The 25,302-nt window shown below is 44.2% G+C and overlaps 1 protein-coding gene across 2 annotated transcripts in view; it reads right to left on the reverse strand.

Moving 5' to 3' along the window:
• LOC145537827 (anosmin-1) overlaps window positions 1–25,302 on the reverse strand; it is a 201,015-nt gene that overhangs the window by 142,989 nt on the left and 32,724 nt on the right. For both annotated transcript variants that reach the window (XM_081568726.1, XM_081568727.1), the window contains exon 2: window positions 18,702–18,749. In XM_081568726.1, the coding sequence (XP_081424852.1) occupies window positions 18,702–18,749 (48 nt within the window). The remainder of the gene's footprint in view (window positions 1–18,701; window positions 18,750–25,302) is intronic.

Below are 25,302 nucleotides of genomic sequence, written 5' to 3' on the forward strand. Positions count from 1 at the left end.
ATTGCATACCTGCCAAGTCACTCAGTCATGTCCGACTCTTTGCAACCCTGTGGACTGCAGCCCACCGGGCTCCTCTGTCCATAGGGATTCTCCAGGCAAGAATACTGGAGTAGGTTGCCATGCCCTCCTGCCCTCCTCCAGGGGATTTTCCCAACCCAGAGATCGAACCCAGGTCCCCCACACAGCAGGCAGATTCTTTTACTGTCTGAACCACCAGGGAAGTCCCAACTGTATATAACTGATGTCAGATGTAGACAATTGATATTATATATAGACTACATCATTCAGCAACAGCAGAATACACATTTTTCTCAAGCTCACATGGAATCTTCATCAAGAGAGGCCACATTCTGGGCCACAAAACACACCATAGCAAATTTAAAAGAAGAGATATCCTATAATGTCTGCTCCCAGATTACAATGGGATGAAAACTAGAAATTAGTAACAGAAAGATCACTGGAAAACCCACAAACAAATGGAGAGTGAAAAACACACTTCTAAATAACACATGGGTCAAAGAAGTCTCAAAAGGAACTCAAAATTATTTCAAACTAAATGAAAGTAAAAACACAACTTTTCCCAATCTGTGGCATATAGTGGAAACAGTGCTTAAAGAAAAACATACAGCAGTTATTCTTATATAAGAAAAATAGAAAGATCTAAAATCAAAAATCCAAGTTTCCAATGCAGAAAACCAGAAGGAATAAATTAAATCCAAAGTGAGGAGAGGAAAAGAAGTGATAAGAATTAGAATAGAAATAAAAGAAATTAAAATAGGAAGTCAATGAAGAAAATCAACAAAACCAAAAGCTATTTCTTCAAAGAAGAGCTATAGTATCATTTAGACTCTAGTCAGGCTAACAAAGAAAGAGAGGACACAAATTACTTCTATTAGCAATGAAAGTGGGGACATCACTATGGATCACATGGAAATTTAGAGTTTAATAAAGGAATATTATGAACAACTCTATGCCCCCCAATTCAATGACCTAGATGAAATCCACGAACTCCTTAAAAGGTACCATCTGCCAAAACGCACACAAGAAGAGATGATCTGAATACAACTGTATCTATGTGAAGACATTGAGTCAATAATTAATATAAAGCAGCAAGCCCATATGGGTTCGCTGGTAAATTCTACCAAACATTTAAGGAAGGAATTACACTAATTCTCTTGGAGAAGGAAATGGCAACCCACGCCAGTATTCTTGCCTGGAGAATCCCACGGACAGAGGAGCCTGGCGGGATACAGTCTATGGGGTTGCAAATTGTAAGACATGACCGAGCGGCTAAACATACTAATTCTCTACAGTGTGTTTCAGAGGATAACAGCAGGGGGAATACTTCCTCACTTATTCTATGAGGCCAGCATTACCCTAATACCCAAAGCAGATAAAGACAACACAAGAAGGCTGTAGAAAATATCTCTCATGAACAGACACACAAAAATCCTCAAGAAAATATTAGCAAACCAAATCAAAAAATGTATGAAAAGAATTCACAATTGAGCAACTGGGATTTATCCCAGCATTGAATGCCATGATGGTTCAACACTCAAAAAAATCAGTTAATATAATTCATCAGGCTTCCCTGATAGCTCAGTTGGTAAAGAATCTGCGTGCAATGCAGAAGACCCCGGTTCAATTCCTGGGTCGGGAAGATCCCCTGGAGAAGAAAAAGTCTACCCAATTCCAGTATTCTGGCCTGGAGAATTCCATGGACTGTGTAGTCCATGGGGTTGCAAAAAGTCAGAAAGAGGTTAATCCATATCAACAGCCTAAAAATGAAAAACACAATTACATTAATAAATGCAGAGAAATCATTTAATAAAATCTGACACTCATAAAGACTTTCAGTAAATTAGGAATACAGGTGAACTTTCTCAACTTGATCAAGACTATCTACCAAGATGATTTCTCAGATGGTCCAGTGGTAAAGAAACTGCCTGCCAATGCAGGAGACACGGATTTGATCCCAGGGTCAGGAAGAACTGCTGGAGTAAGAAATGGCAACCCACTCCAGTATTCTGGCCTGGAAAATTCAATGGACAGAGGAGCCTTGTGGGCTACAGTCCATGGGGTTGCAAAGAGTCAGATATGACTGAGCACGCACACACAGGCATTTATGAGAATACCTACAGGCATCACCAAACTTAATGGTGAAAAACTTGAAGCTACCCTCGACTGGCAACACCCGGATCCACTGAAATCTCTTAGAAATACAGCATCTCAAACCCCACCACCCAGACCTACTGAATCAGTATCTTTGGAGGTGGGACCCAGAAAACCGTATCCGAGCAAGCTCCTCAGGAGACACTTAAGCAGCCTGATGTTTGAGAAGCACTGCCCTAAGAAGTTGGGATCCACAGAAAGTAGAAATAGGGAGAAAGTGGAGGTCATGAGATTAGTATATTTCAGAGACAACACATATGTGAATAATAGAGAGGATGGCAAATTAGCTCGCGACATGAAATCTCAAGAGCTTTGCAGGATGGGTATAAAGGTAAAGGAGAGGGTGGCTCTAAAGAGGGTTTTGAGTTTTTAGGCTGAGTGACTGAATGAATACTCATGTTTTTCATTAACATGGAGATTCCAGGGAGAGGGATTGGTTTGGGGAAGGCAAATAAGCAACTTGGGCCAGGTCAGAGTTTACAAATCACACCCTCAGGCCTGGAGCCCAAAGACCACTTTCCACAAGCCATTCACAGCCTCTCACACACAGGGCAGAAGAAATGTGTCTCACTCAGGGCACAGCAACTTAAAGGGCTTTTAAAAGACCACACATCAGAAATGATCAATATGGAGTTGAATCCACACCTCAGGATAGAAATACTGTTTCAGGGAAGAACCTGTTTACCTTAACCTTTGCTTCCTGGTGCTTTTACTAAAAGGGTACGTCTGTACATAATGGCCTGCCTCGGGGAACCCTGCCCTCTGCCTGAATGTTAACACATTCCTCTTCCCAACGCTCCCCAGGGCTGGCCACTCCAGGGGATATTTGCAAGATCAATGTTTTTTTTTACTTTACTTCCTAATCTCATATCTCTGTGTGTTCTATAAAAGAACCTGGCATCCAGACTCCAATAAGACAGTTATTTTGAGACATTAGCCTGCCATCTTCTCGGTCTGCTGGCTCTCCGAATAAAGCCATCAATCCTTGCCGTATCACCTCGTTTCCCAACTTACTGGCCTGTCATGCGTTGAGCAGAGCAAATTTGGACTCAGTAACAATATGGCAGTGGTCTGTGCACATATGGATGGAGCAATATCAGAAAGAGTGAGGCAGGTAAAGAAAGAACATGTCATTGACCAAAAATGAAGTTCTCGTTCTGCCTTCCAAATATCAGAGGGCAAGTACCATTGTCCCATTTCCATTAGATGCTAGTGATTCAGATAGAGCCTTCAACTCCATACATTAAGGATCTTAAGGCTTGATTTATACTACTATAAAGGCATTGTTGATGTGCTGTTACAAGTGCAAGAATGCAGGCCACCTCGCTTTGACTTCCTCCTGAGCAAGACACAACCTCTCAGCAGGATGGCAGCTAATGTGATAACGTGCAAGATTTCTGCACAGTGGCTCACAGAGGCCTGGAGACGGCACTCAGCCAACCTAGGTTATTTTTTTTTTCCTCCTAAACTCTGTCCCAGGAGTGAGCAGAAAATGATTTAGAAGTCAAAGAGAAGAACCTCCGAGTGTGCATAATTCAACATTCCACCAGAGTTGGTGTCTCCTAATAATATTCTCCATTACCAGTTGGAAAACAAAAGTTGTAAGGGGTTTCATTGTCTTTTTGTCTCCAAGTGACAAAGAGACGAAATAAACATACGTGGGGCGCCAAGTACAAAAGCGGAGGATGGGTGCAGGAGGGAGCTGCATCCCAGACCTTTAAAATACAGCAAATCAATATATGTTGGCAGCAAACCTGCCCTGGGGTCTTGAAATTAGTGTCTGTCTTTAAAGCAACAGGCTTTCCTGGTGATTGGGACACTTTTCGATGCAGCTTCATGCAGTAGTTTGGGGATGGCCAAGATTTACAGTTGATTAGCCTGCATAGCTGAGTTGCTTTCTCAAAGGCTTCTAGGAAGGGATTACTTCTGTGCCCAAAGAGCCCGAGAGAATAGGGAGGGCGGCTCGCGGCCGTAACGTGCATTTCCCGGGCTCCGTACACTGTGCTCATTGAAGCAGATAAAGCAAAGTTAAAGAAGCATTTAGTTCTTCAGAATGGCAGCCTTAATAAGTATCTTTTTTTTTGTGGAAGGATTTAGGAGGAGGGGAGGGTGAGCCTCAGTGCAGGCATTATTTCCTCATACAAAAAGGGAAAATGTGCATACAGTGAAATGTATAAAAAGCCAAAATGCACACGGCCCCCTCCTCCCTCCCTCCCCCAAGGAAAAGATGCTGAACACACACTCCCCAAACGCCAGAGCATGAATCTTCACAGCTTAATAGTCCCAGGTCCATTGTGCACTTTCTCCTGGGAAAGGCGGCTCATTCATCTGCAACCGCCCAAGTTCAAACTTTCATCTGTGAGAACCAGGGTGGGGTGGGGATGGGGGGCGAATGGCCCTCCAGAGTCCCACTGTCTTTAGCAGGAGGCCAGAAGAGGTGCCATGTCCGTCCGGTCCCATCCTGAGGAAGAGCAGCTCAGCTCCCCCAGCCCGTCGCCACGATGCTGCCATCAAGGCAGCAGAAGAGTCTGGGAAAGGCTGCACTGGCCCCATCTGCAGGCAGCTGAACCCTCAAAGTGACCTTTGCCTGCACAGTGCGAGGCCTGGGAGCCTCCACGGCTCGCATCGTAAACAGCATTCCCGCCGTGGAATCTGACAAAGAGTCAGTCGCTTGCAGTGACTTCAAATGCACATGGTTTAATAAGGCAGTGGCTTATGATCCCACTTCTCCTTCTCAGCTCGGCCTTACCCACAAGCTGTCTTCCAACATGAAGAGGCATTAACAGGAACGGAGCCACTGGTGTGACGAAAAGCGCGTCGGGTTGCGGCACTTGTCCCTTGAGCAGGGTTTTCCATTTAGCTAAAGAAGGCGATTAACCCAGTTCATCCACACCTGTGCCTCTATGCCGAACATTTTCAAGAGGGACTTCCCATAACCTAAGGCAGATTGGGAAGGTCTGTCTTTGAAGTCAACAGACATTTGGGGCTATAATAGAAAGAAGGAAGGAAGGAAAGAAAAAAGAAAGGAAGAGAAAGAGAGAGAAAAAAAATAAACAAAGAAAGGAAGGAGGGGAAAGAGAAAGCAGGCCAGCCTTACAAAGTGCACACTTTAAGCCACTGTGTCCCTCGTACCAATGGAAAATGAACTCACCCACGCTGGTCGCTCTGTTCTGAAAGGACGCAGTTGAGAGAAGTCCTTTCTTTATTGTGCGGTTTTTAAAGACTATTCTTTGACCTCTGCTATTTATGACTTGAAAGCTGTGAAGACAGGGCCAGACCCCTTTGGCTCCAAAAGGCGCTCGCAAACAAAAGCTTTTCACCTTTGTTCCACTTACCTCATCCCCCCACACCCACCCCAGAACATGTCCGTACCGCACCCCCGTGGTTTCACAAACTGAATTCTCCCCTTTCTCTGGCCCAGTTACAGCCATTGCCGAGCTAACAAGTAGCCACCTTCGCTCCTTTGCAGGGAAGGAAGCCCTAGTCATCACCACCCGGCTCAGAGGGGGTCTGGTAGGAATATAGATGTCTTGTTATCTCATGTCAGTTAACCATGAAATTGTGGACAGAATGGTTCAGGAAACTAAGCAATGCACGGGGCAAGTTTCAGCCACAATGTGGGATTTCTCGAGTTATTATTTTACGATTTACAGATTTATCTGCTGCCTTTCTCACTCTTAAAAGCATTCAAGAGAGTTTTCAAAGTTCCATCGGATGTAGCCAGAAAACAGAGAAAAACTGGACAATAAAAACTGGAGTCAGTGATAAAGCTAGTTCCCAAAATACATGGGATAAATTTCAGTAATCTTGTTAAAGTATGCGATTTTATTCATCGTTCAGCCTTCCAACAGCCAACTCTAAGGGGAAAATACTGTGTCCAAGGACTGAAATATACACCAGTTTCTAGGGGAAGAATAATTACTGTTAATAAGGTAAATATGTCTAGAGGAGGGCATGGCAACCCACTCCAGTATTCTTGCCTGGAGAACCCCATGGACAGAGGAGCCTGGCGGGCTACAGTCCACGGGGTCGCAAAGATTCGGACACAACTGAGTGACTACGCACACACCAAGGAGAATACGATGAATGCCCTCCCAAGTTTTCTCCTAAAGATGGCATGGAATCACAGACTGATGTCCTTGGCAAGTTCCTCAGTGTTCTCCGACGACTGAGTATCTGAGACAGTCTCTGAGAATAATGCATGCATTGCATTGCAGCAACACGGGGTTCAGTAAATGTCATTCACTAAAGGACAATTTTGAGACAGTGAGGGGATGTAGTTTAGTCCTGTCATCAAGGCATGGATGGTACAGCATCTGGAAACTCTATATCCATGAAAGTGAAAGTCGTTCACTTGCATCCGACTCTTTGCGACCCCATGGACTATATAGTCCACGGAATTCTCCAGGCCAGAGACTGGAGTGGGTAGCCTTTCCCTTCTCCAGGGGATCTTCCCAACCCAGGGATCAAACCAGGGTCTCCTGCATTGCAGGCAGATTCTTTACCAACTGAGCTATCCATGAGGCACATATAAATGTTGGTGCTCTGGGTGACTTTCTGTACTGCAAGGATACAAAAGGTTTGAGCTTCTAGTCCTTGGCAAGTACCAGGAAAGCAGCGGCATGTTGATTATCACTGCCATTTCAAAGGCAGCAGAGGTACTGTTAGTTCTGATACCCACAGCAAAAATTACATATCCTAACGAAGATGATTGTTTGAATAAGAATGTCACCCTAACTGCCTAGACACACATCAAAGAAGGTGAAGGAAGTCCTTGGTCAAGATCCTCCTTAGGAAATAGTACATTCTCTTCCAACACGGAAGAAACCAGAAGGGTACAAGCTCAATGGGACATCCGATCCATGGCTGCAGTAATTTGAGGCTGAAAAAGAGTTTAGAACAAGTGCCCAGCTTAGCCATCAAACACACATACACACTTCATACTGGAATCAAGCAGAGCCCTATGGGACTTTCCCAAGATAGACGTCCCCCATGTCCTCTGACTTCCTCCTGTTTCTATGGGAACTTTAGCCTCCTAGGCTTTCCCTGAGATCCAAAAAGCAAATTTAATCTGAGAAGTGAGAAAACGCAGAAAGACGGGAAAACAGTCAAGGAAGACAAAATAATAATATTTTATCCCTTAAACAAAATCAAGATGGCTGTTTCCTCCTTGGGGGCTACAGATAATATTCTGAGCTGTGTCTTTGAGCCGTTTTGCAGATACCAAAACCCCACCATGAGGAAGAAGTCAACTTCACGTTAGCCACAAGCATTCCAGACCAGATAGAACCAGAAGGCTGATGAGGTTGATTCCCAAAATACCACTTGGTTACCTCACCACCAACCAAGCAGAATAATGTCCATAAGCTGATCACACACCTGCAAATCCCTCTCCCGCAACCAGTCATTAAAAACATTTCCCTGTATGCTATGACATCCCTTATATGTAGAATCTATGAAGAAATTATAGAAATGAACCTACTTACAAAACAGAAAGAGACTCACAGACTTAGAGAATGAACTTATGGTTGTCAGGGGGAAGAGAGTTAGGGAGTTTGGGATGGACATGTACAGACGTGTGGGATGAACACACTATATTTAAAGCTGATAACACCAAGGAACTCCTGGACAGCACAGGGAACTCTGCTCAACATGGCAGCCTGGATGGGAGGGGAATTTGGGGAAGAATGGATACATGTATATGTATGGCTGAATCCCTTCACTGTTCACCCGAAACTATCACAAGATTATTAATCGGCTGTACACCAAAACGGAGAAGGCAATGGCAACCCACTGCAGTACTCTTGCCTGGAGAACCCCAGGAACAGCGGAGCCTGGTGGGCTGCCGTCTACATGGTCACACAGAGTCAGACATGACTGAAGTGACTTAGCAGTAGCAGTACACCAAAACAAAATAAAAAGGTAAAAAAAAAAAAATTTTTGCTGGACTTCCCTCGTGGTCCCAGATTAAGACTCTGTGCTTTCCCTGCAAGGGGAACAGGTTCAATCTCTGGTCCCCTGGTTGGGTAAGTTCCACCTTCTGGCTAACCCAAATGTTAGTCCCTAAGTCCTGTCAGACTCTTTGCAATCCCATGGAATGCAGCATACCAGGCTCCTCTGTCCCCCACTAACTCCCAGAGTTGGCTCAAATTCATGTCCATGTTGGTGATGCTATCTAACCATCTCATCCTCTGCACCACCCCCCTTTCTCCTTTAGCCTCCAATCTTTCCCACCATCAGGGTCTTTTCCAATGAGTTGGCTATTTGCATCAGGTGGCCAAAGTACTGGAGCTTCAGCTTCAGCATCAGTCCTTCCATGGAATATTCAGGGATGATTCCCTTCAGGATGGACAAGTTTGTTCACTTTGTGGTCCAAGAGACTCTCAAGAGTCTTCTCCAGCACCACAGTTCGAAAGCGTCAATTCTTTGGTGCTCAGCCTTCTTTACGGTCCAACTCACACCCACACATGACTACTGGAAAAACCATAGCTTTGACTAGATGGACCTTTGTCAGCAAAATAATGTCTGTGCTGCCTAGGTTCATCACAGCTTTTCTTCCAAGGGGGAAGCATCTTTTAATTTCATGGCTACAGGCACTGTCACCAGTGATTTTGGAGCCCAAGAAAGTAAAATCTGTCCCTGTTTCCACTTTTTCCCCATTTGCAGTGAAGTGATAGGACCAAATGCTACGATCTTAGTTTTCTTAATGTTGAGTTTCAAGCTAGATTTTCCTCTTCTCTTTCACCCTCATCAAGAGGCTCTTTAGTTCCTCTTTGCTTTCTGCCATTAGAGTGGTTTAATACATACCTGAGGTTGTTGATATTTTTCCCAGCAATGTTGATTCCAGCTTGTGATTCATCCAGCCCAGCATTTGCCATGATGTACTCTTGCATACAAGTTAAATAAGCAGGGTGACAATACACAGCTTTGATGTACTCATTTCCCAATTTTGAACTAGTCAGTTGTTCCATGTCTGGTTCTAACTGTTGTTTCTTGACCTGCATTCACGTTTCTCAGGAGGCAGGTAAGCTGGTCTGGTATTCTCATCTCTAAGAATGTTCCACAGTTTGTTGTGATTCACAAAGTCTAAGGCTCTTGTGTAGTCGATGACCCAGAATAGACATTTTTCTGAAATTCTCTTCCTTTCCCCATAATCCAACGAATGTTGGCTATTTCATCTCTGGTTTCTCTGCCTTTTACAAACCCGGCTTGTACATCTGCAAGTTCTCAGTCCACATACTGTTGAAGCCTAGCTTGAAGGATTTTGAGCAAGTATTACCTTGCTAGCATCTGAAATGAGCACAAATATACTGTAAAGTAGCTTGAACATTCTTTGGCATTGTTCTTTGAGGGTCATTGTCAAAGGAGTCTACACTGAGGTGAAAACTCTCACTTCAACTTCGGGGGAGTTAGCATTTGCTTTTCTATGTTCATGACTGTGACCCCATCCTAGAGGTAATCCTTGACAAGGAGGGTCAAGATGTTCTATCCAAGCATACACAGGAATTCGTTTAGAAGCCTAACTAACTTGTATTGGTAAACGGTCAGAGACATCACTTTGCCAACAAAGGTCCATAGAGTCAAAGTTATGGTTTTTCCAGTAGTCATGTATGGATGTGAGAGTTGCACCATAAATAAGGCTGGGCATTAAAGAATTGATGCTTTTGAACTGATGTTGGAGAAGACTCTTGAGAGTCCCTTGGACTGCAAGGAGATCCAACCAGTCCATCCTAAAGGAAATCATCCCTGAATATTCCCTGGAAGGACCGATGCTGAAGCTGAAGCTCCACTTCTTTGGCGACCTGATGCAAAGAGCTGACTCACTGGGAAAGACCCTGAGGCTTTTTGAAAGATGCTTTTGGAAAGATTGAGGGCAGGAGGAGAAGGAGGCGGCAGAAGATGTCAGGGTTACATGGCATCACCGACTTGACGGACATGAGTTTGAGCAAACTCAGGAAGACAGTGGAAGACAGCGGTCCACGGGGTGGCAGAGAGTCAGACACAACTTAGCAAATGAGCCACAACCACCACCCCTGGGAGAAAGCAGGGTAATATGGCACAATGATATATTCAATGCCCACAAATCCTGCCCTACCCAGCTATTGAAACCCAATGCCGTCTCCTTTGTAAAACATAACTTCTCCCCTCCTTCAATTGGCACTGATGCCCTTTGCCAGTCGCCAGCTCAAACCCAACATCTTCAAGCCATCGGAGCCCTTCCAGCTTCTGTGTGTGCCTCTGAGGAATATGTTACAACTTCAAAACATCTGGCAGACCATCATCACCATGTGATGCATGTTGACGGAGACGTTTTTCATACGTTCCGTGTGCAATCCCTTTCTAAAGTCAGCTTCCAGGAACTCTTCCTCAGTCATGGGCCAAATAAGAGATTTCGTTTGTGTCTCCTTCCATGAGATGGGAGGAGAAACTGAGGAAGAGATGCAGAAGGGGTGGGGATTACGAGTTACCCGGAGGTGCTTTTTCCCTTCCCCGTGTCTTTGCTTTGAAGTTTATGGCAGATGGAATTCTTTCATCGCCGTAAAAACGGATAACGGAAAAATCAGAAACACATTGGGCTATTCGCATGCCACGTGCTGGACTTGAATCCAAATAAGAACCTGTTCTTTTCCTTAAATATTGATTGTGCTACGAGCCTGCCCAAGTGTTGCAAGTTACTGCAGCACACGGGCTAGTTTCTAGGCTAAAAAAACCTCCGAATGTTCCAGCTACTGCTGGCTAATGATGCCCCAAAGCACACTAATATGTTTGATAAAAGTTCCCAGCGTGAGGGCGGAAAACACTTACCATAAGAATGACGGTGTGAGGGAAAGCAAATCAGTGACACTGCTCTAGCCTGCCTTCCACGCTAGAGGCTCCAATTAGAGCAGTGAACCCGCGTTCCAGGAGGCTGCGTCAGATGGAAGGGGGCCTCAGATCTCTGTTGTTAAAACCATTAACCCACCAATCCACCTGCCAGGCCGGGCAGCGACCCTGCTAAGAGCCTTCAGCACTTACCACTTCAGACATGAAGTTCTGAAACTAGGTATCTATTTAGCTGCACCATCTGCCTCAACCTGATGCAAAGAGACCACTCATGGAAAAAGACCCTGATGCTGGGGAAGATTGAGGGCAGAAGAAGGGGGTGAAAGAGGATGAGGTGGTCGGATGGCATCACTGACCCAATGACATGAGTTTGAGCAAATTCCAGGAGACAGTGAAGGACAGGGAAGCCTGGTGTGCTGCAGTCCATGGGGTCGCAAAGAGTTGGACATGACTTTGCAACTGAACAACAACAACCAACCATCTGTAAGTTGCTTTTGTTTCCATGGGCTCCATATTCTCTCACTTTGTTCTTTCTTTTTTCTCTGCTTCTGCCTTTACCTCGGAGATCATACCGACTTGCGTGTTTCCCTACAGGGATACTGGATGGAATACTGGAGAATAAAGTGGCACATGGGGCCCTAACTCAGACTTGCCGATTGTGTGATTTGCAACTGCATGGAGACCAGGAACTCGAAGAGCTCAGGTCTCCCAGAGGAGAGACGTCATTGTTTGGTGAGCACTCAGTGGTCTTTGTGGAGAAGGCAATGGCACCCCACTCCAGTACTCTTGCCTGGAAAATCCCATGGACGGAGGAGCCTGGTGGGCTGCAGTCCGTGGGGTCGCGAAGAGTCAGACACGACTGAGCAACTTCACTTTCACTTTTCCCTTTCATGCACTGGAGAAGGAAATGGCAACCCACTCCAGTGTTCTTGCCTGGAGAATCCCAGGGACGGCGGAGCCTGGTGGGCTGCCGTCTATGGGGTCGCACAGAGTCGGACACGACTGAGGTGACTTAGCAGCAGCAGCAGCAGCAGCGGTCTTTGGGGTACTTGAGATGATGCCATTTGCTGGCACGATGTTATAGGACAGTCTGACAAATGTGCACTCAACAGCTTTTATTCATTACGCTGGCACAATATTGCATTACAGACCGATTTGTCAAACGAACGCTAGCCAAACTTTAACACATCTCACGATTTCTTTTCCTGTGCATCCCATACACATTTTAATTCCACCACTGGTTTGAAGAAATAGAATATTTCTCTTCCTAAATTATCACATCCCATTTACTTAAGAATGATGTCCTAATCAAGGGGGTGGCAGAGGACAGGATGGTTGGATGGCATCACTGACTCAGTGATGAGTTTAAGCAAACTCAGGGAGACCGGAAAGGACAGGGAAGCCTAGTGCGTCCATGGGGTTGCAAAGGGTCAGACGCGACTTAGCGACTGAAGAACAACGTCATGACCATTACTTATGAAAATAATAACACTAATATTATATTAATAATAACACTAATATTAAAAATAAAAGACTAATATTAAAAATATTAAAAATAACACTAATAACAACACTAATATTAACTGTAACATTGGAGAAGCTTTCTACCCTTCCAGCAGCATAAACCTACAACTTCTCTTGACATGTCAATGGGGTCTGTACCTATGAAATACTCGGTAAACTCCCAAAAGATATCAATACGTTGGACAAGAGATGCTCAATATACATCAACTTTGTCCTTGAAGTTGATGTTTATACAACGTCAGGGAAAACTGCATGAATATCATCAAGTATTATAATAGGTTTTAAGTGTTTTAAAGTATAAGGGACAACCGAAATTTCAAACTGTTGCATATTACAACACTGAAAAAGATAAATTGTTCAACTTTGGTTCTTTGGGTATTTGGACATAGCGCATTTCCATGGGTGCCTGAGTTTTCATTTTCCTCCTTAAGATGTATTTTCCTGGGGCTCTATGGACTTACAGTCATTACCACATAAATCATGGAAAGCATCTAACACAAAACAAAAACCTCCAACAGTCACATTCAGTTATGTTTCTGGGGTTTGACCTTTATCCAGTAAACTTCACAGATGCCAAATGAAGCTGTCCAGATGTTCATACAAGCAAAACCAATCTTCCTCACCTCTAAATTTGGCTCAGAATAAGCCTGGAAAATCACTAAGAATCTGAAGTTATGGCTCTTATAAGAACCGAACTCCCACTGAGATCAAAGCACCAGGCCACCACACCAAGATTGAGCCCTCAATTACTGCTTTTCAACTCAAATCCTCACAACCAAATGGGAAACAAAAGTCAACTGAGAGGGTTACAACATCCAGAAGGAGAAGGATGAGCACGCATGTGCCCCAGGTGGGTGGTTGGCACCAAGAGAGCCATTCTGAGGTGCAAGGTTTAAAACGGTGACAGAGCATAAGGTCAAAGCATACTCATCTTATAAATGCACGACTCTCGCGCAAATATAAAATGAACAAGTGCCAAATATTTAACTCACGAAATACTGCAAGGACTGGCAATATCTTACATTTGGTTCAAAGGAGAAATCCAAGAAATCCAAACATATTGACACACAAAAAGGATAGCTCGAATGGATTTACAAATACATGCAAAATGGTCTGTTGATGGTGAGGCTTCAATTGCAGTCCACTGCACACAGCCATTTGCATTTCCATGGACAAGAGTCATCTGCATTATTATCAGCCTCCTACCATTTTCAGAGTAAGAAAAAAGCTGAAAGATATGAACAATGTAGATAACCCGCAAGACGCAAGAGGGAGAGCCTCCAGCCACCTATTATTTTGCCCATTTTGAAATCCTCCACAAGTCTTACTTATGGCAGAGGATGAGATGCTTGGATGGCATCATTGACTCAATGGACATGCGTTTGAGTAAACTCCTCGAGACAGTGAAGGACAGGGAAGCCTGGCGTGCTGCAGTCCATGGGGTCACAAAGAGTTGGACACTAAACGACTGAACAACAAGTCTTACTGGGATTCCCAGGTGGCGCTAGTGGTAAAGGACCCGCCTGCCAATGCAGGAGATGTAAGAGACATGGGTTAAGATTCCCCGGAGAAGGGCGTGGCCACCCACTCCAGTAAACCTGCCTGGAGAATCCCATGGACAGAGGAGCCTGGTGGGCTCCAGTCCATGGGATTTCAAGAGTCGGACACGACTTAGTGACTTAGCACGCAAGCACAACTCTTACTGGCTCGAATAATCACTGAACTTTCAAAAATTAATTGCGATTTAACATTCTCTTCCTATTGTTTGGGCTTCCCTGTGGCTCAGACAGTAAAGCATCTGCCTGCAACGCGGGAGACCCGGGTTCGATCCCTGGGTCGGGAAGATCCCCTGGAGAAGGAAATGGCAACCCACTCCAGTATTCTTGCCTGGAAAATGCCATGGACAGAGGAGCCTGGTGGGCTACAGTCCATGGGGTCGCAAACAGATGGACACAACTAAGCAACTTCACTTTCCCTTTCCTTCCTATTGTTACCCATTCATTTAGTCAACAAATCCTCAAAAGCTGATCAACAATGTTCCTCACGTGGCATTAAAAATGGTCCATTTATTAGTTTCAATACATCAAGATATGCCTTTGTATTGAGAGAAAAATACTACTTTACTGGTTTTTTTTTTTTTTTTTTGCTTGCTTTTGTTCATGGGAATGCCTTGGCAGACAAGAGAGGTTGGCAAACTATGGCAAGTGAGCAAACCCAGCTCGGCACCTGTTTTTGTATAGCTGGCGAGCACAGAATTGTTCTTACATTTTTAAATGTGGCTGGGGAAAATAAAATTTCATGACATGGAAGTTATATGAAGTTCTCATTTCAGTGTCCGCACATAATGTTTCATTGGAAAACAGCCACTTACCTTTGTTTATCTACTATCTATCACTTTTATTTCAGGCAACAATGGCCACAGTAGTTGCCACTGAGACCTGAAGGACCACAAAGATGAAAATATTTACTATCAGGCCTTCTACAGAACCTGTATATGATGAGAATCAGAATTCCTAACATCATAATGAGCCCCTGAAAAGGTGCTAGGCGCATATCACATGGTCAGTAAATCATGTGTTCATTTCCCTTCAAATTATAAAGTAACACTACTGAGAACAGAACTGTGTTCCTCAATCCTTTCCATTGGTGTTCAGTTGCTCAGTCACGTCCGACTCTTTACCCCATGGACTGCAGCAGGCCAGGCTACCCTGTCCATCACCATCTCCCCGAGCTTGCTCAAACTCATGTCCATGGAGTCGGTGATGCCATCCAATCATCTCGTCCTCTGTCGTCCCCTTCTCCTCTTGGCTTCTCCTTAATTCTTTTTATAACTTGCAAAATGCACAGACAAAGGCTTTTGAACCTCTCTTGGCACTATTGAGACTGAAGTCAGGAAACTCCTCACCATGAGGGAGTCCTGTGTGTTGTGGTTTCTCAGCAACCCTGACCTCCACCCACTAGATGCCAGTAGCTTCCCACCACCAGTAGTGACCACCAAAAATGTCCCCTGCCATTGCCAAACATCCCCTAGGGAGCAAACTTGCTCCAGCTGGGGAACCACTGGCCTCAAGCTCTGCTGGACAGTAAGTCACTGTTCTAAATCACAAAGGAGCTGAAAGATGTGAATGAACCCTGACTTCATTATAGGAGGAAGATTTTCCTAATTAATAATAAATGATCTTTATTTATTATTAATTAGGAAATAATTAATTACCTGCCTCCTGAAAAATCTGTATGCAGGTCAAGAGGCAACAGTTAGAAGCAGAGATGGAACAATGGACTGGTTTCAAATTGGGAAAGGAGTACGGCAAGGCTGTATATTTTCACCCTGCTTATTTAACTTATAGGTAGAGTACATCAAGCGAAATGCCAGGCTGGATGAAGCACAAGTTGGAATCATGACTTCAGGGAGAAATATCAATAAACTCAGATACGCAGGATGACACTACCCTTATGGCAGAAAGCGAAGAGGAACTAAAGAGCCTCGATGAAAGTGAAAGAGAGTGAAAAAGCTGGCTTAAAACTCAACATTGAAAAAACGAAGATCATGGAATCCGGTCCCATCAGTTCATAGCAAATAAATGGGGAAACAATGGAAACCGTGACATTCTTTATTTTCTTGAGCTCCAAAATCACTGCAGATGGTGACTGCAGCTATGAAATTAAAAGACGCTGACAAACCTAGAGAGCATATTAAAAAGCAGAGACATTACTTTACTGACAAAGGTCCGTACACTCAAAGCTATGGTCTTTCCAGTAGTCATGTACGGATGTGAGACTTGGACCATAAAGAAGGCTGAGCATTGAAGAATTGATGTTTTTGAACTGTGGTGTTGGAGAAGACTCTTGAGAGTCCCTTGGACTGCAAGGAGATCAACTAGTCCATCCTAAAGGAGATCAGTCCTGGGTGTTCCATGGAAGGACTGATGCTGAAGCTGAAGCTCCAATCCTTTGGCCACCTGATGCGGAGAGCTGACTCATTAGAAAAGACCCTGATGCTGGGAAGGATTGGGGGCAGGAGGAGAAGGGGACGACAGAGGATGAGATGGTTGGATGGCATCACCGACTCAATGGACTTGAGTTTGACCAAACTTGAGGAGATAGTGAAGGACAGGGAAGCCTGGCGTGTTGCAGTCCATGGGGTTGCAAAGAGTTGGACATGACTTAGCTGCTAAACAACAACTTTCTATAAAATATTATGTAAACTTTATCTTTTAACATACACTCAGTTATCTCATCAGCATAATTTTTTGACTTGGTGGGTCTTTTTTTACTCTTCTGTCCCATTATTTGTTCAAAACGGTTTTTAAAGTTGTAGATCTTTATTCAAGACCACAATGGAGACAGCATTCCCAACTTGAGTTGCCTCTATCGATTTGCTTGCCTGGGAAGTCCAATGGACAGAGGATCCTGGCGGGCCACTGTCCATCGGATGACAAAGAGTCAGGCACGACTTAGTGACTGAACAACCACCACACCTGATTTGCTGAGTTATTTCAGGACCATTATCCAATATGTATGTGCTTGAATTTCCCCACGTGTAAAATGGAGTTATCATCACTTATCCTTCACTTCATTAACCAGAAGATCAAGAGGAAAAGCTTACACAGTGCTTCAAAGTCTCAAAAGAAATGCAAACTAATCATCTGAAAATGTACCCAGTGGTGATAATATCCAAAGGAGATAAACTTTGATTAACATGTAAGGTTCATCCCCATGGATTTAGACTAAAGACAATCCTGAAGTTTATGTCAGCTTTGTAATATATTCCAAAGGTTCTGCTAGAGTTAGCCATGACTTATTGATTCATTTTTGCTTTCAGGCAAAAGGAACTGATCTCTGTTCTTGTGAAATTCAGTCTCTCATGTCAGCCTTGATCATTCAATTATGAAATATGGTTCAGTGATCTGTATTCCCCAGAATTGCAATGTTCTTTAATTAGGGTATATTAAAAGCTGTTCAAATGAACCTCTCCCATTCAAATTTTAAAAGTATAAAAAAGAATTAATTTCTTGATGGGGTAAGGATAAAAGGGGTGCTAACTATAAATAATACAGATACAAAAATCACCATTCATGTAATACCCAAACACCAAAACTGGAGAAAAATACTACTTATGAAATTAAGTCACGTAGCCATATATTCAAACACACACACAATCTTTTTCTGCAGTGATGACATAAACTACTCAAAACAATAGTTGAAGAACAATTAATATAACAGATACCAGAAAATGTCTTATCAGAGCCAATGTTTACGATACTATATAAAAAGGAAAAGGATTGTAAACCAGACATTCCATTTCTGCCCAGGATCTAGAGTCAGAGGTAAGCAAAGCTTGCTTTCACCAAATTATGTCACATTCACATGATTATACAATTTTGACTGTAAAATAAAAGAATGCTTCAATTTTCAGTCTAATAGTAGCACCCACGAAAGAAATCTCATCAAACTCTACTACAATCGCAAAGCGCACCAGTACATATAGCAGGTTTCAGCTGTATTCACTTATACTATATGAATACAGAGACAACTTTCAGACTAGAGCTGAAGCATATATCTACATGTATATTACATATATACACACATACAGATTCTTATAGCTTATGATGTTTCGGGACTGACAAATTTATGCTATCAAACATATGAATGAGAATAATGTGAAATTTAGAACATGGGTGTGCAACAAGAAATACTCAGAAATAGAAAAGAGACTGCTTACTTAAAGAATCGAATTACTTAATAAGCAGTTCCTGCGCACAAAGGAAACACATACGAAATAACTTAGCTGTAAGTCGAACGCATTAATTCTTCTGGTGGAATCAGAAGATGTTTTCTCCTTAAAAATATTTTTGACTAAAATAACTTTAGAATGGAGAGAGAAATAAGGTAATATATAGAAATACTGATACATATATCTTGATTGCAGCAGTGACAACATTAACGGAATCTATACATGTGACAAAAAACTTACAGAACTATATTAATACATCCCCTGTACCAATGATGATTTTCTGCTTGTGACACTATGCTACAAATACATAAGGTATAAACACTGGTGACAACAGGGTGAACAGTACATGTGATTTCTCTCTACTACCTTTGCGACTTCCTGTGACTCTACACTTATTCCAAAATTAACTTTTGTTTAAAAAATACTGACACAGCTGTAGGGAACATACCTTTGAACATTGCTTGTGATTCTGGCACCAAACCAGGGAACCATTGTTCTGCAAAATGAAAAAAGAAACATTGACTTATTAAATACTTTTCTATTTGAAAACTGCATACACCTGTGTGCATTAAAATAATTTTAAAATATCAGCCCTAATGAAAGACCAACTTGCCACCCTGCTATGTCTGTCTTCCTAAAATAGAAAAGTGGGTTTCTAATGGAAATCGTGTTTTGCCCTTGACTTCATGATACAAATACGTAGAAAATAATGAAGAATTTCAAGCTGTTTCGGGAAGGAAAAGTGTGGAGCCATCTCTCAGGATGTGCTGAGTGATGAAATACTCACTCAGCAGGAAAATGACCTGCAGAGGTGTCTTCCTGGAGGCTTTTCAATTTCAGTCAATCAGTAAAAAGAGTTTGAGCCTGGAAGTCAGATCCCATGGGAAACGTGTTCTCTCTCTCTCTCTCTCTCTCTCTCTCTCTCTCTCTCTCTCTCTCTTTCTCTCTCCCGCTTCCCTGGACGTGTGACTCTGGACAAGAGACTTACTGCGTCTGTCCCTCAGTTTATCCATCTGCAAAGCATAAGGACATCAGCTCCTGCATGGGGTCAGTGGTCTAACTACGTGAGGGTATACGCACAAACCACTCAACATGTGTACCAAATACCACGACTAGGATTTATTCAAATTCATCCATTCCATTTATTTTATGGAAGTACCGCTGATTTATAATGTTGTGCTAATTTCTCCTGTACAAAGTGACTCTGTTATACATACATATATGTGTGTGTGTGTGTGTGTGTGTGTGTGTGTATATACACACACATTTTTCATATTCTTTTCCATTATGCTTTATCAGAGGATATTGAGTGAGTGAGGACTCATGCTGAAGCTGAAACTCCAATCCTTTGACCACCTGATGCGAAGAGCTGACTCACTAGAAAAGACCCCGATGCTGGGAAAGATTGAGGGCGGGAGGAGAAGGGGACGACAGAGGATGAGATGGTTGGATGGCATCACCCACTCAATGGACATGGGTTTGGGTGAACTCCGGGAGTTGGTGATGGACAGCGAGGCCTGGCGTGCTGCGGTTCATGGGGTCGCAAAGAGTCGGACACAACTGAGCGACTGAACTGAACTGATTGAGCCTAGTTCCCTGAGCTCTCCAGTAGAACCTTGTTGATCCATCCTATATATGTGTGTGCGTTTCCATCCGCTAACCCCGAACTCCCAATTCATCCCTCTCCACCGCCCCGCCCCCTTGACAACCACAGGTCTGTCCTCCACTGGTCTGTGAGTCTCTGTTTCGTAGATAAGTTCACTCGTGTCATATTTTAGATTCTACATGTAAGTGATGGCATATGGTATTGGTCTTTCTCTGTCTGACTTTCTTCACTTAGTATGATAATCTCTGCATCCATCCATGTTGCTGCCGATGGCATTATCTCATTTTTTTCTGTGGCTGACTAGTATTTTATTGATTCTGAATTTCTGCTTGAAACTTGTCATCACACGTGACTAAAATTTTGGTGATGGTTGGATTATGATACTTGACATCAGACTGTGCTACGCTGGCACAGGTTGGGAGGGCTAACGGAAAGGGTCTTCTGGAAGTTAAGATGCTGTGACCTCCTGTTGCCTGAAGGTCAAGGTTGGCTACGAGAATAAAGTAGTCCATTACCAATGCCTGAATGCCTAAACTTTTAATCTTAAGAATATCATAGTGAATAAAATAGGATCACCTTTGTTTGCACTCAAAAGGACACTGAACCAATAATATACGTTTTTTAAAAATATTCTTGTTACAAACTTACTGATATGTAATTCACATACACAAAAGGCACTCATTTAAACCGTGTAATTCAGTGGTTTTTAGCAGAAAGGCTGGGCGACCATCACCGCTAGTTGTTGAACCTTTTCATCACCGCTGACACAAAGCTGTCCATTTTGAAGTCCTTCTCCTCAGACTCTGACAACCACTCACATACGTTCTTTCTCTAGAAACTTCCCTACGCTGGACACTTCATATAAATGGAATCATAACATATGTAGTCTTCTGTGTCTGGACTATTTCACTTCATCATGTTTTACATTATGCTCTTGAGAGTCCCTTGGACAGCAAGGAGATCAAACCAGTCCATCCTAAAGGAAATCAGTCCTGAATATTCACTGGAAGGACTGATGCTGAAGCTGAAACTCCAATTCTCTGGCCACCTGATGTGAAGAGGTGACTCAATGGAACAGACCCTGATGCTGGGAAAGATGAGGGCAGGAGGAGAAGAGGGCGACAGAGGATGAGACGGTTGGATGGCATCACCGACTCTCTGGACATGAGTTTGAGCAAGCTCCGGGAGTTGGTGATGGACAGGGAGGCCTGGCGTGCTGCAGTCCATGAGGTCACAAACAGTCGGACACAACTTAGCAACTGAACAGCAGTATTTTTGCTTCGTCCATACTGTCACATACATCAATACTCCACTCATTCTTTTTTACTGTCAGGTTCTGTTGTATGGATATCTGCTCTCCCGTTCACAACAACATATCTTCCTGATGCAGGATTCTCAAAATCACTGGGTAGATCTCAACTGTTTAGGATTATAAATTCCTCTCTTCTATCGAAACATCATTCGGCTAAAAGATCTCAGTCGTGCAGGAAAGCTTTCCCCATTAAGTGTCTCCATCATACTAACTCGAGTCTCCTTTACAAGCTTAACTCCCCCAAATCACTGAATGCCCCTAACAATTTTAGGTAATCTGGTATTAACCTCCTTACTCCCTTGCTGAGCTGCACCCATCCTCAGCGGGCACTGATATCTCCCTACATTATCAATGCCCACCAGTCCATCAATAAGGGCTGGAGCTGTGTATGAACAGCCTGGACTGAGGTCAGGCATGGTCTTTTGTAGGCTTGACATCAGAGAAATAAAAATTTAATAGACTGGGTGGGGGCCAAGGCTGGACAGTGGACTTGGTTTAATTACTGGCAATATGTGTTCACGAAAGAGGTCATTGTGAGAAAACGCCGTGTTTCATAAAAACTGGCGACCAAGTTCACAAGGGCGTTAGGCAGACCAAGGTGTTGGCCATAAACAGGGTGTGCTGTGTTCAGACATGTCTCAGTCATGTCTGAGTCTTTGCGAGTCCAGGGACTGTAGCCCGCCAGGCTCCTCTGCCCGTGAGATTTCCCAGGCAAGAATACTGGAGTGGGGTAGCCATTCCCTTCTCCAGGACATCTTGCTGGAGATACACGGATTGAACCTGCATCTCCAGCATTGGCAGACGGATTCCTTACCACTGAGCCGCCCGGGAGGCCCATAAAGAGGGTTAACAACAGCAACAGGAAGCAGGGGCCAAACGCTGAGAAGTATGTTGTTATGGCAACGCTGGGGGCAGGGTCTGAGGCATCGGGAGAACCTCTCCCCTCGTCGTCCCGTCTGGGAAGAGTGTTTGTCGCCTGTCGCCTGTGGGGTTGGGTCCTGCTGGGACTTCCAAGGACCAGGTCTGGCAGACCACAGCCTGACCGCAACTTGAGTGCTCCGCGCTCACGCCCCAGAGATGGGAACCAGTGAGGTCCCTTCCCAAGAGACACAGGGCTAAAGCGAATGGACTCCCAACCTTGGAGACTAGGTCAAGGCCAGATCTTGACCACCCCCCTCAGCAGGGTCATGGTCTGGGGAGGGGGGGCTTCCCTGGTGACTCAGATGGACAAGAATCTTCCTGCCAATGCAGGAGACCCAGGTTCAATCCCTGGGTTGGGAAGATCTCCTGGAGAAGGGAAAGGCTATCCACTCCAGTATTCTTGGGCTTCCCTTGTGGCTCAGCTGGTAAAGAATTCGACTACAATGCGGGAGACCTGGGTTCGATCCCTAGGTCAGGAAGATCCCCTGGAGAAGGGAATGGCAACTCACTCCAGTATTCTTGCCTGGGAAATCCCATGGACGGAAGAGCCAGGCAGGGCTACAGTCCATGGGGTTGCAAAGAGTCAGACACGACTGAGCGACTCAATGACAAGAACAACGTGGTCTGAGGACGTTCTGCCTCCCTGAGTTAGGTCAGAGCATCCTGTCCCTTGCCCTGGGATTCCCGACCTGGACCGGCTTCCACCAGCTTCCCCTCCAGGTCTTCCTTCTCCTGGACACATGAGCAGGCCCCCTGCATCTCTGCCTCTGCTCTTGAGATCACACACCCTCCTGCTCTGGGATCTCTTTTCCCTGATCTGAGTCTTAAGCTCCTCAAGGGGAGTGTGGTCCTGGAGACAGGGCTTCCTGTATCTTCTCCACTTGAAACCTTCACACTAGCAACTGGACCAGCTTCTCAGGCCATGCAAGGGTGCCCAGGGCTGCAGAAGCAGGCATGGCAACCGCTGCCTGCCCGCAACGATGGGCTGACAAAAACATTACCAGTGGGGTCATATGCCACTGACCTGAGTATTATCGACAAATATCATGACCAAGACAGTATAAGCATTTGCTCTGGTTATCTGTCATAGGCACCTACATAATCATTCCACGGACCGCACAAGCTTCCTCTGCCCATTTTATGCTTAAGGTACTGGGAGTCAAAGAGGGCAAATAATACACACACACACACACACACATCCTGAAGCCAGTGGTGAAACTCAGCTACGAGTGCCACGGCAAAGGAAGGCGAGGGAGACAGGCAGAGAGACTGAGAGCAGGCTGTGAATGAAATCTCCAGATGTGTAAACCACAAGGAGAGTAGGAATCAGACCAGAGAGTTCCCAACATTGTAAGCTCGGAAAATAGCAGATCAGGTGGAAGGGCTGGAGCAGAGACTAGGAGAGGAGATGGGGTGAATATGCAGAAAGCAGAGCAGGTTACAAATTACTGGAAAGAACACTTTCCACTTAGTATATGGAAGAGGGGTGAAAAAAAAAACAAAAACAGAAGATTAGAGCTATGAGAAGCTCCGTTCATGGCACATCTTGGTTAGAATCCTTCTGTTCGCTTTAGAGGTAAAACGGTCAAACCTCAACAACAGATGAATCCAGGGAAGGGTGCTTTCAGCCGCCTGGCAAAGGCAAACACGACTGCCAGCCCCAGGCTGAAACACACATTGCTACCGGCCCCGTTGGCCTGCACATCCTACCCCAACAGCCACTGAGCCCATCTGTCATTGACATTTTCCTGGGAATTCATACCAACTCATTTCCTCCACTGAAGCGCTTTCATTTGAGGCCAAATTTCCCATTAATCATAAAAAATGAAAAGCTGTCCTTAGAAAGAAATATTGGGGGCAACAGCAAGCAGGCATGAAAGATTTATTACAATTATAATCGTTACCTTTTTTATTACAGAAGATAGGATGTCATAGCTTGCTGGGGAAGATTAAAAAGATAATCCATGTAAAGTGTATAGCAAACTGGTTGGCATAGAGTTAGATGTAAAAAAAAAAAAGACGATCGTGATTACAAATTTTACTATGTTTGCCATTATTTTTGTTCTGAGGAGTGGAAGAGTAATCCTGGACTTTCAAACTCCCAGCTCCTGTGTATAACACGCATCCTAAGCTAACTGGTTTCATCTTATTAGTGAGGCTCAGAGGGTGAAGGGTTTGGGAGAGCAAGATGGGGCAGGGTGGGGTGGGACGTACCACGTTTTCTTCCCTTCAGTTCAGTTCAGTTCAGTCACTCAGTCGTGTCCGACTCTTTGTGACCCCATGGACCACAGCACACCAGGCCTCCCTGTCCATCACCAACTCCCGGAGTCCCCCAAAACTCATGTCCATTGAGTCGGTGATGCCATCCAACCATCTCATCCTCTGTCGTCCCCTTCTCCTCCTGCCTTCAATCTTTCCCAGCATCAGGGTCTTTTCAAATGAGTCAGCTCTTCCCTGAGCGGTAGCAATTTTCCAACATTGTCCAGTGTGATGAGAGGGCAATTGCTTTAATTGTCTTTGATTGGCCATTTATATTTCCTCCATGGTGAACTGTCTCTGCATTTTACCATTTCTATTTTGGAGAGTCCACCCTCTTCTTACATACTGTAGCAGCTATTAGTACCAATTAGGCTTAGTAACAATTTGCCTGTTACTTATTGCCTTAAGTAAAAGGTTTCCAGTAGATCTTTTGTCTTTTGAATTTACTCATGGAGTTTTCTCCATGTAGAAATGTTTTACACACACACACACACACACACACACACACTTCCCCACCAAAAGTGTCTCTATTTCCTTTTTGGGTTTTGAGATGCCTGTTTTCTTTCAAGCAATCACCACCACCCCCACCCCGCCCGTGACAAGGTTTTGCAGCTGCCCTGTGCTTTTGCCTTTATCAATCAGCATCTTCCACACAATTTATCTCTACAAAGAACTTCTAAGAACCCAGCCTAACGGCACGGCGGATGTCTGTAAACCCCCGATTAGCTCCGGCCACTGTACGTGGGCCAGGTGTGCAGGAATACCACACCATCCTCCTATGCAGCTCACCTGGAATGCTCTCTGAGCAGAGGAGCAATGGAAAAATATAAAAACCCAGAGCATTTCAACATCCCGCCCAGGGGGTAAGTTTTTAGTCGGATTACAATAGCCTTCACCAGTTAAGCCACTTGACAACAAAAAATAAAATACAGTATCTGCAATAAAGTCTCG

This window comes from Giraffa tippelskirchi, chromosome Y (assembly GCF_054371585.1).
Source record: "Giraffa tippelskirchi isolate mGirTip1 chromosome Y, T2T-mGirTip1v1.2.pri, whole genome shotgun sequence".
Taxonomy (NCBI): domain Eukaryota; kingdom Metazoa; phylum Chordata; class Mammalia; order Artiodactyla; family Giraffidae; genus Giraffa; species Giraffa tippelskirchi.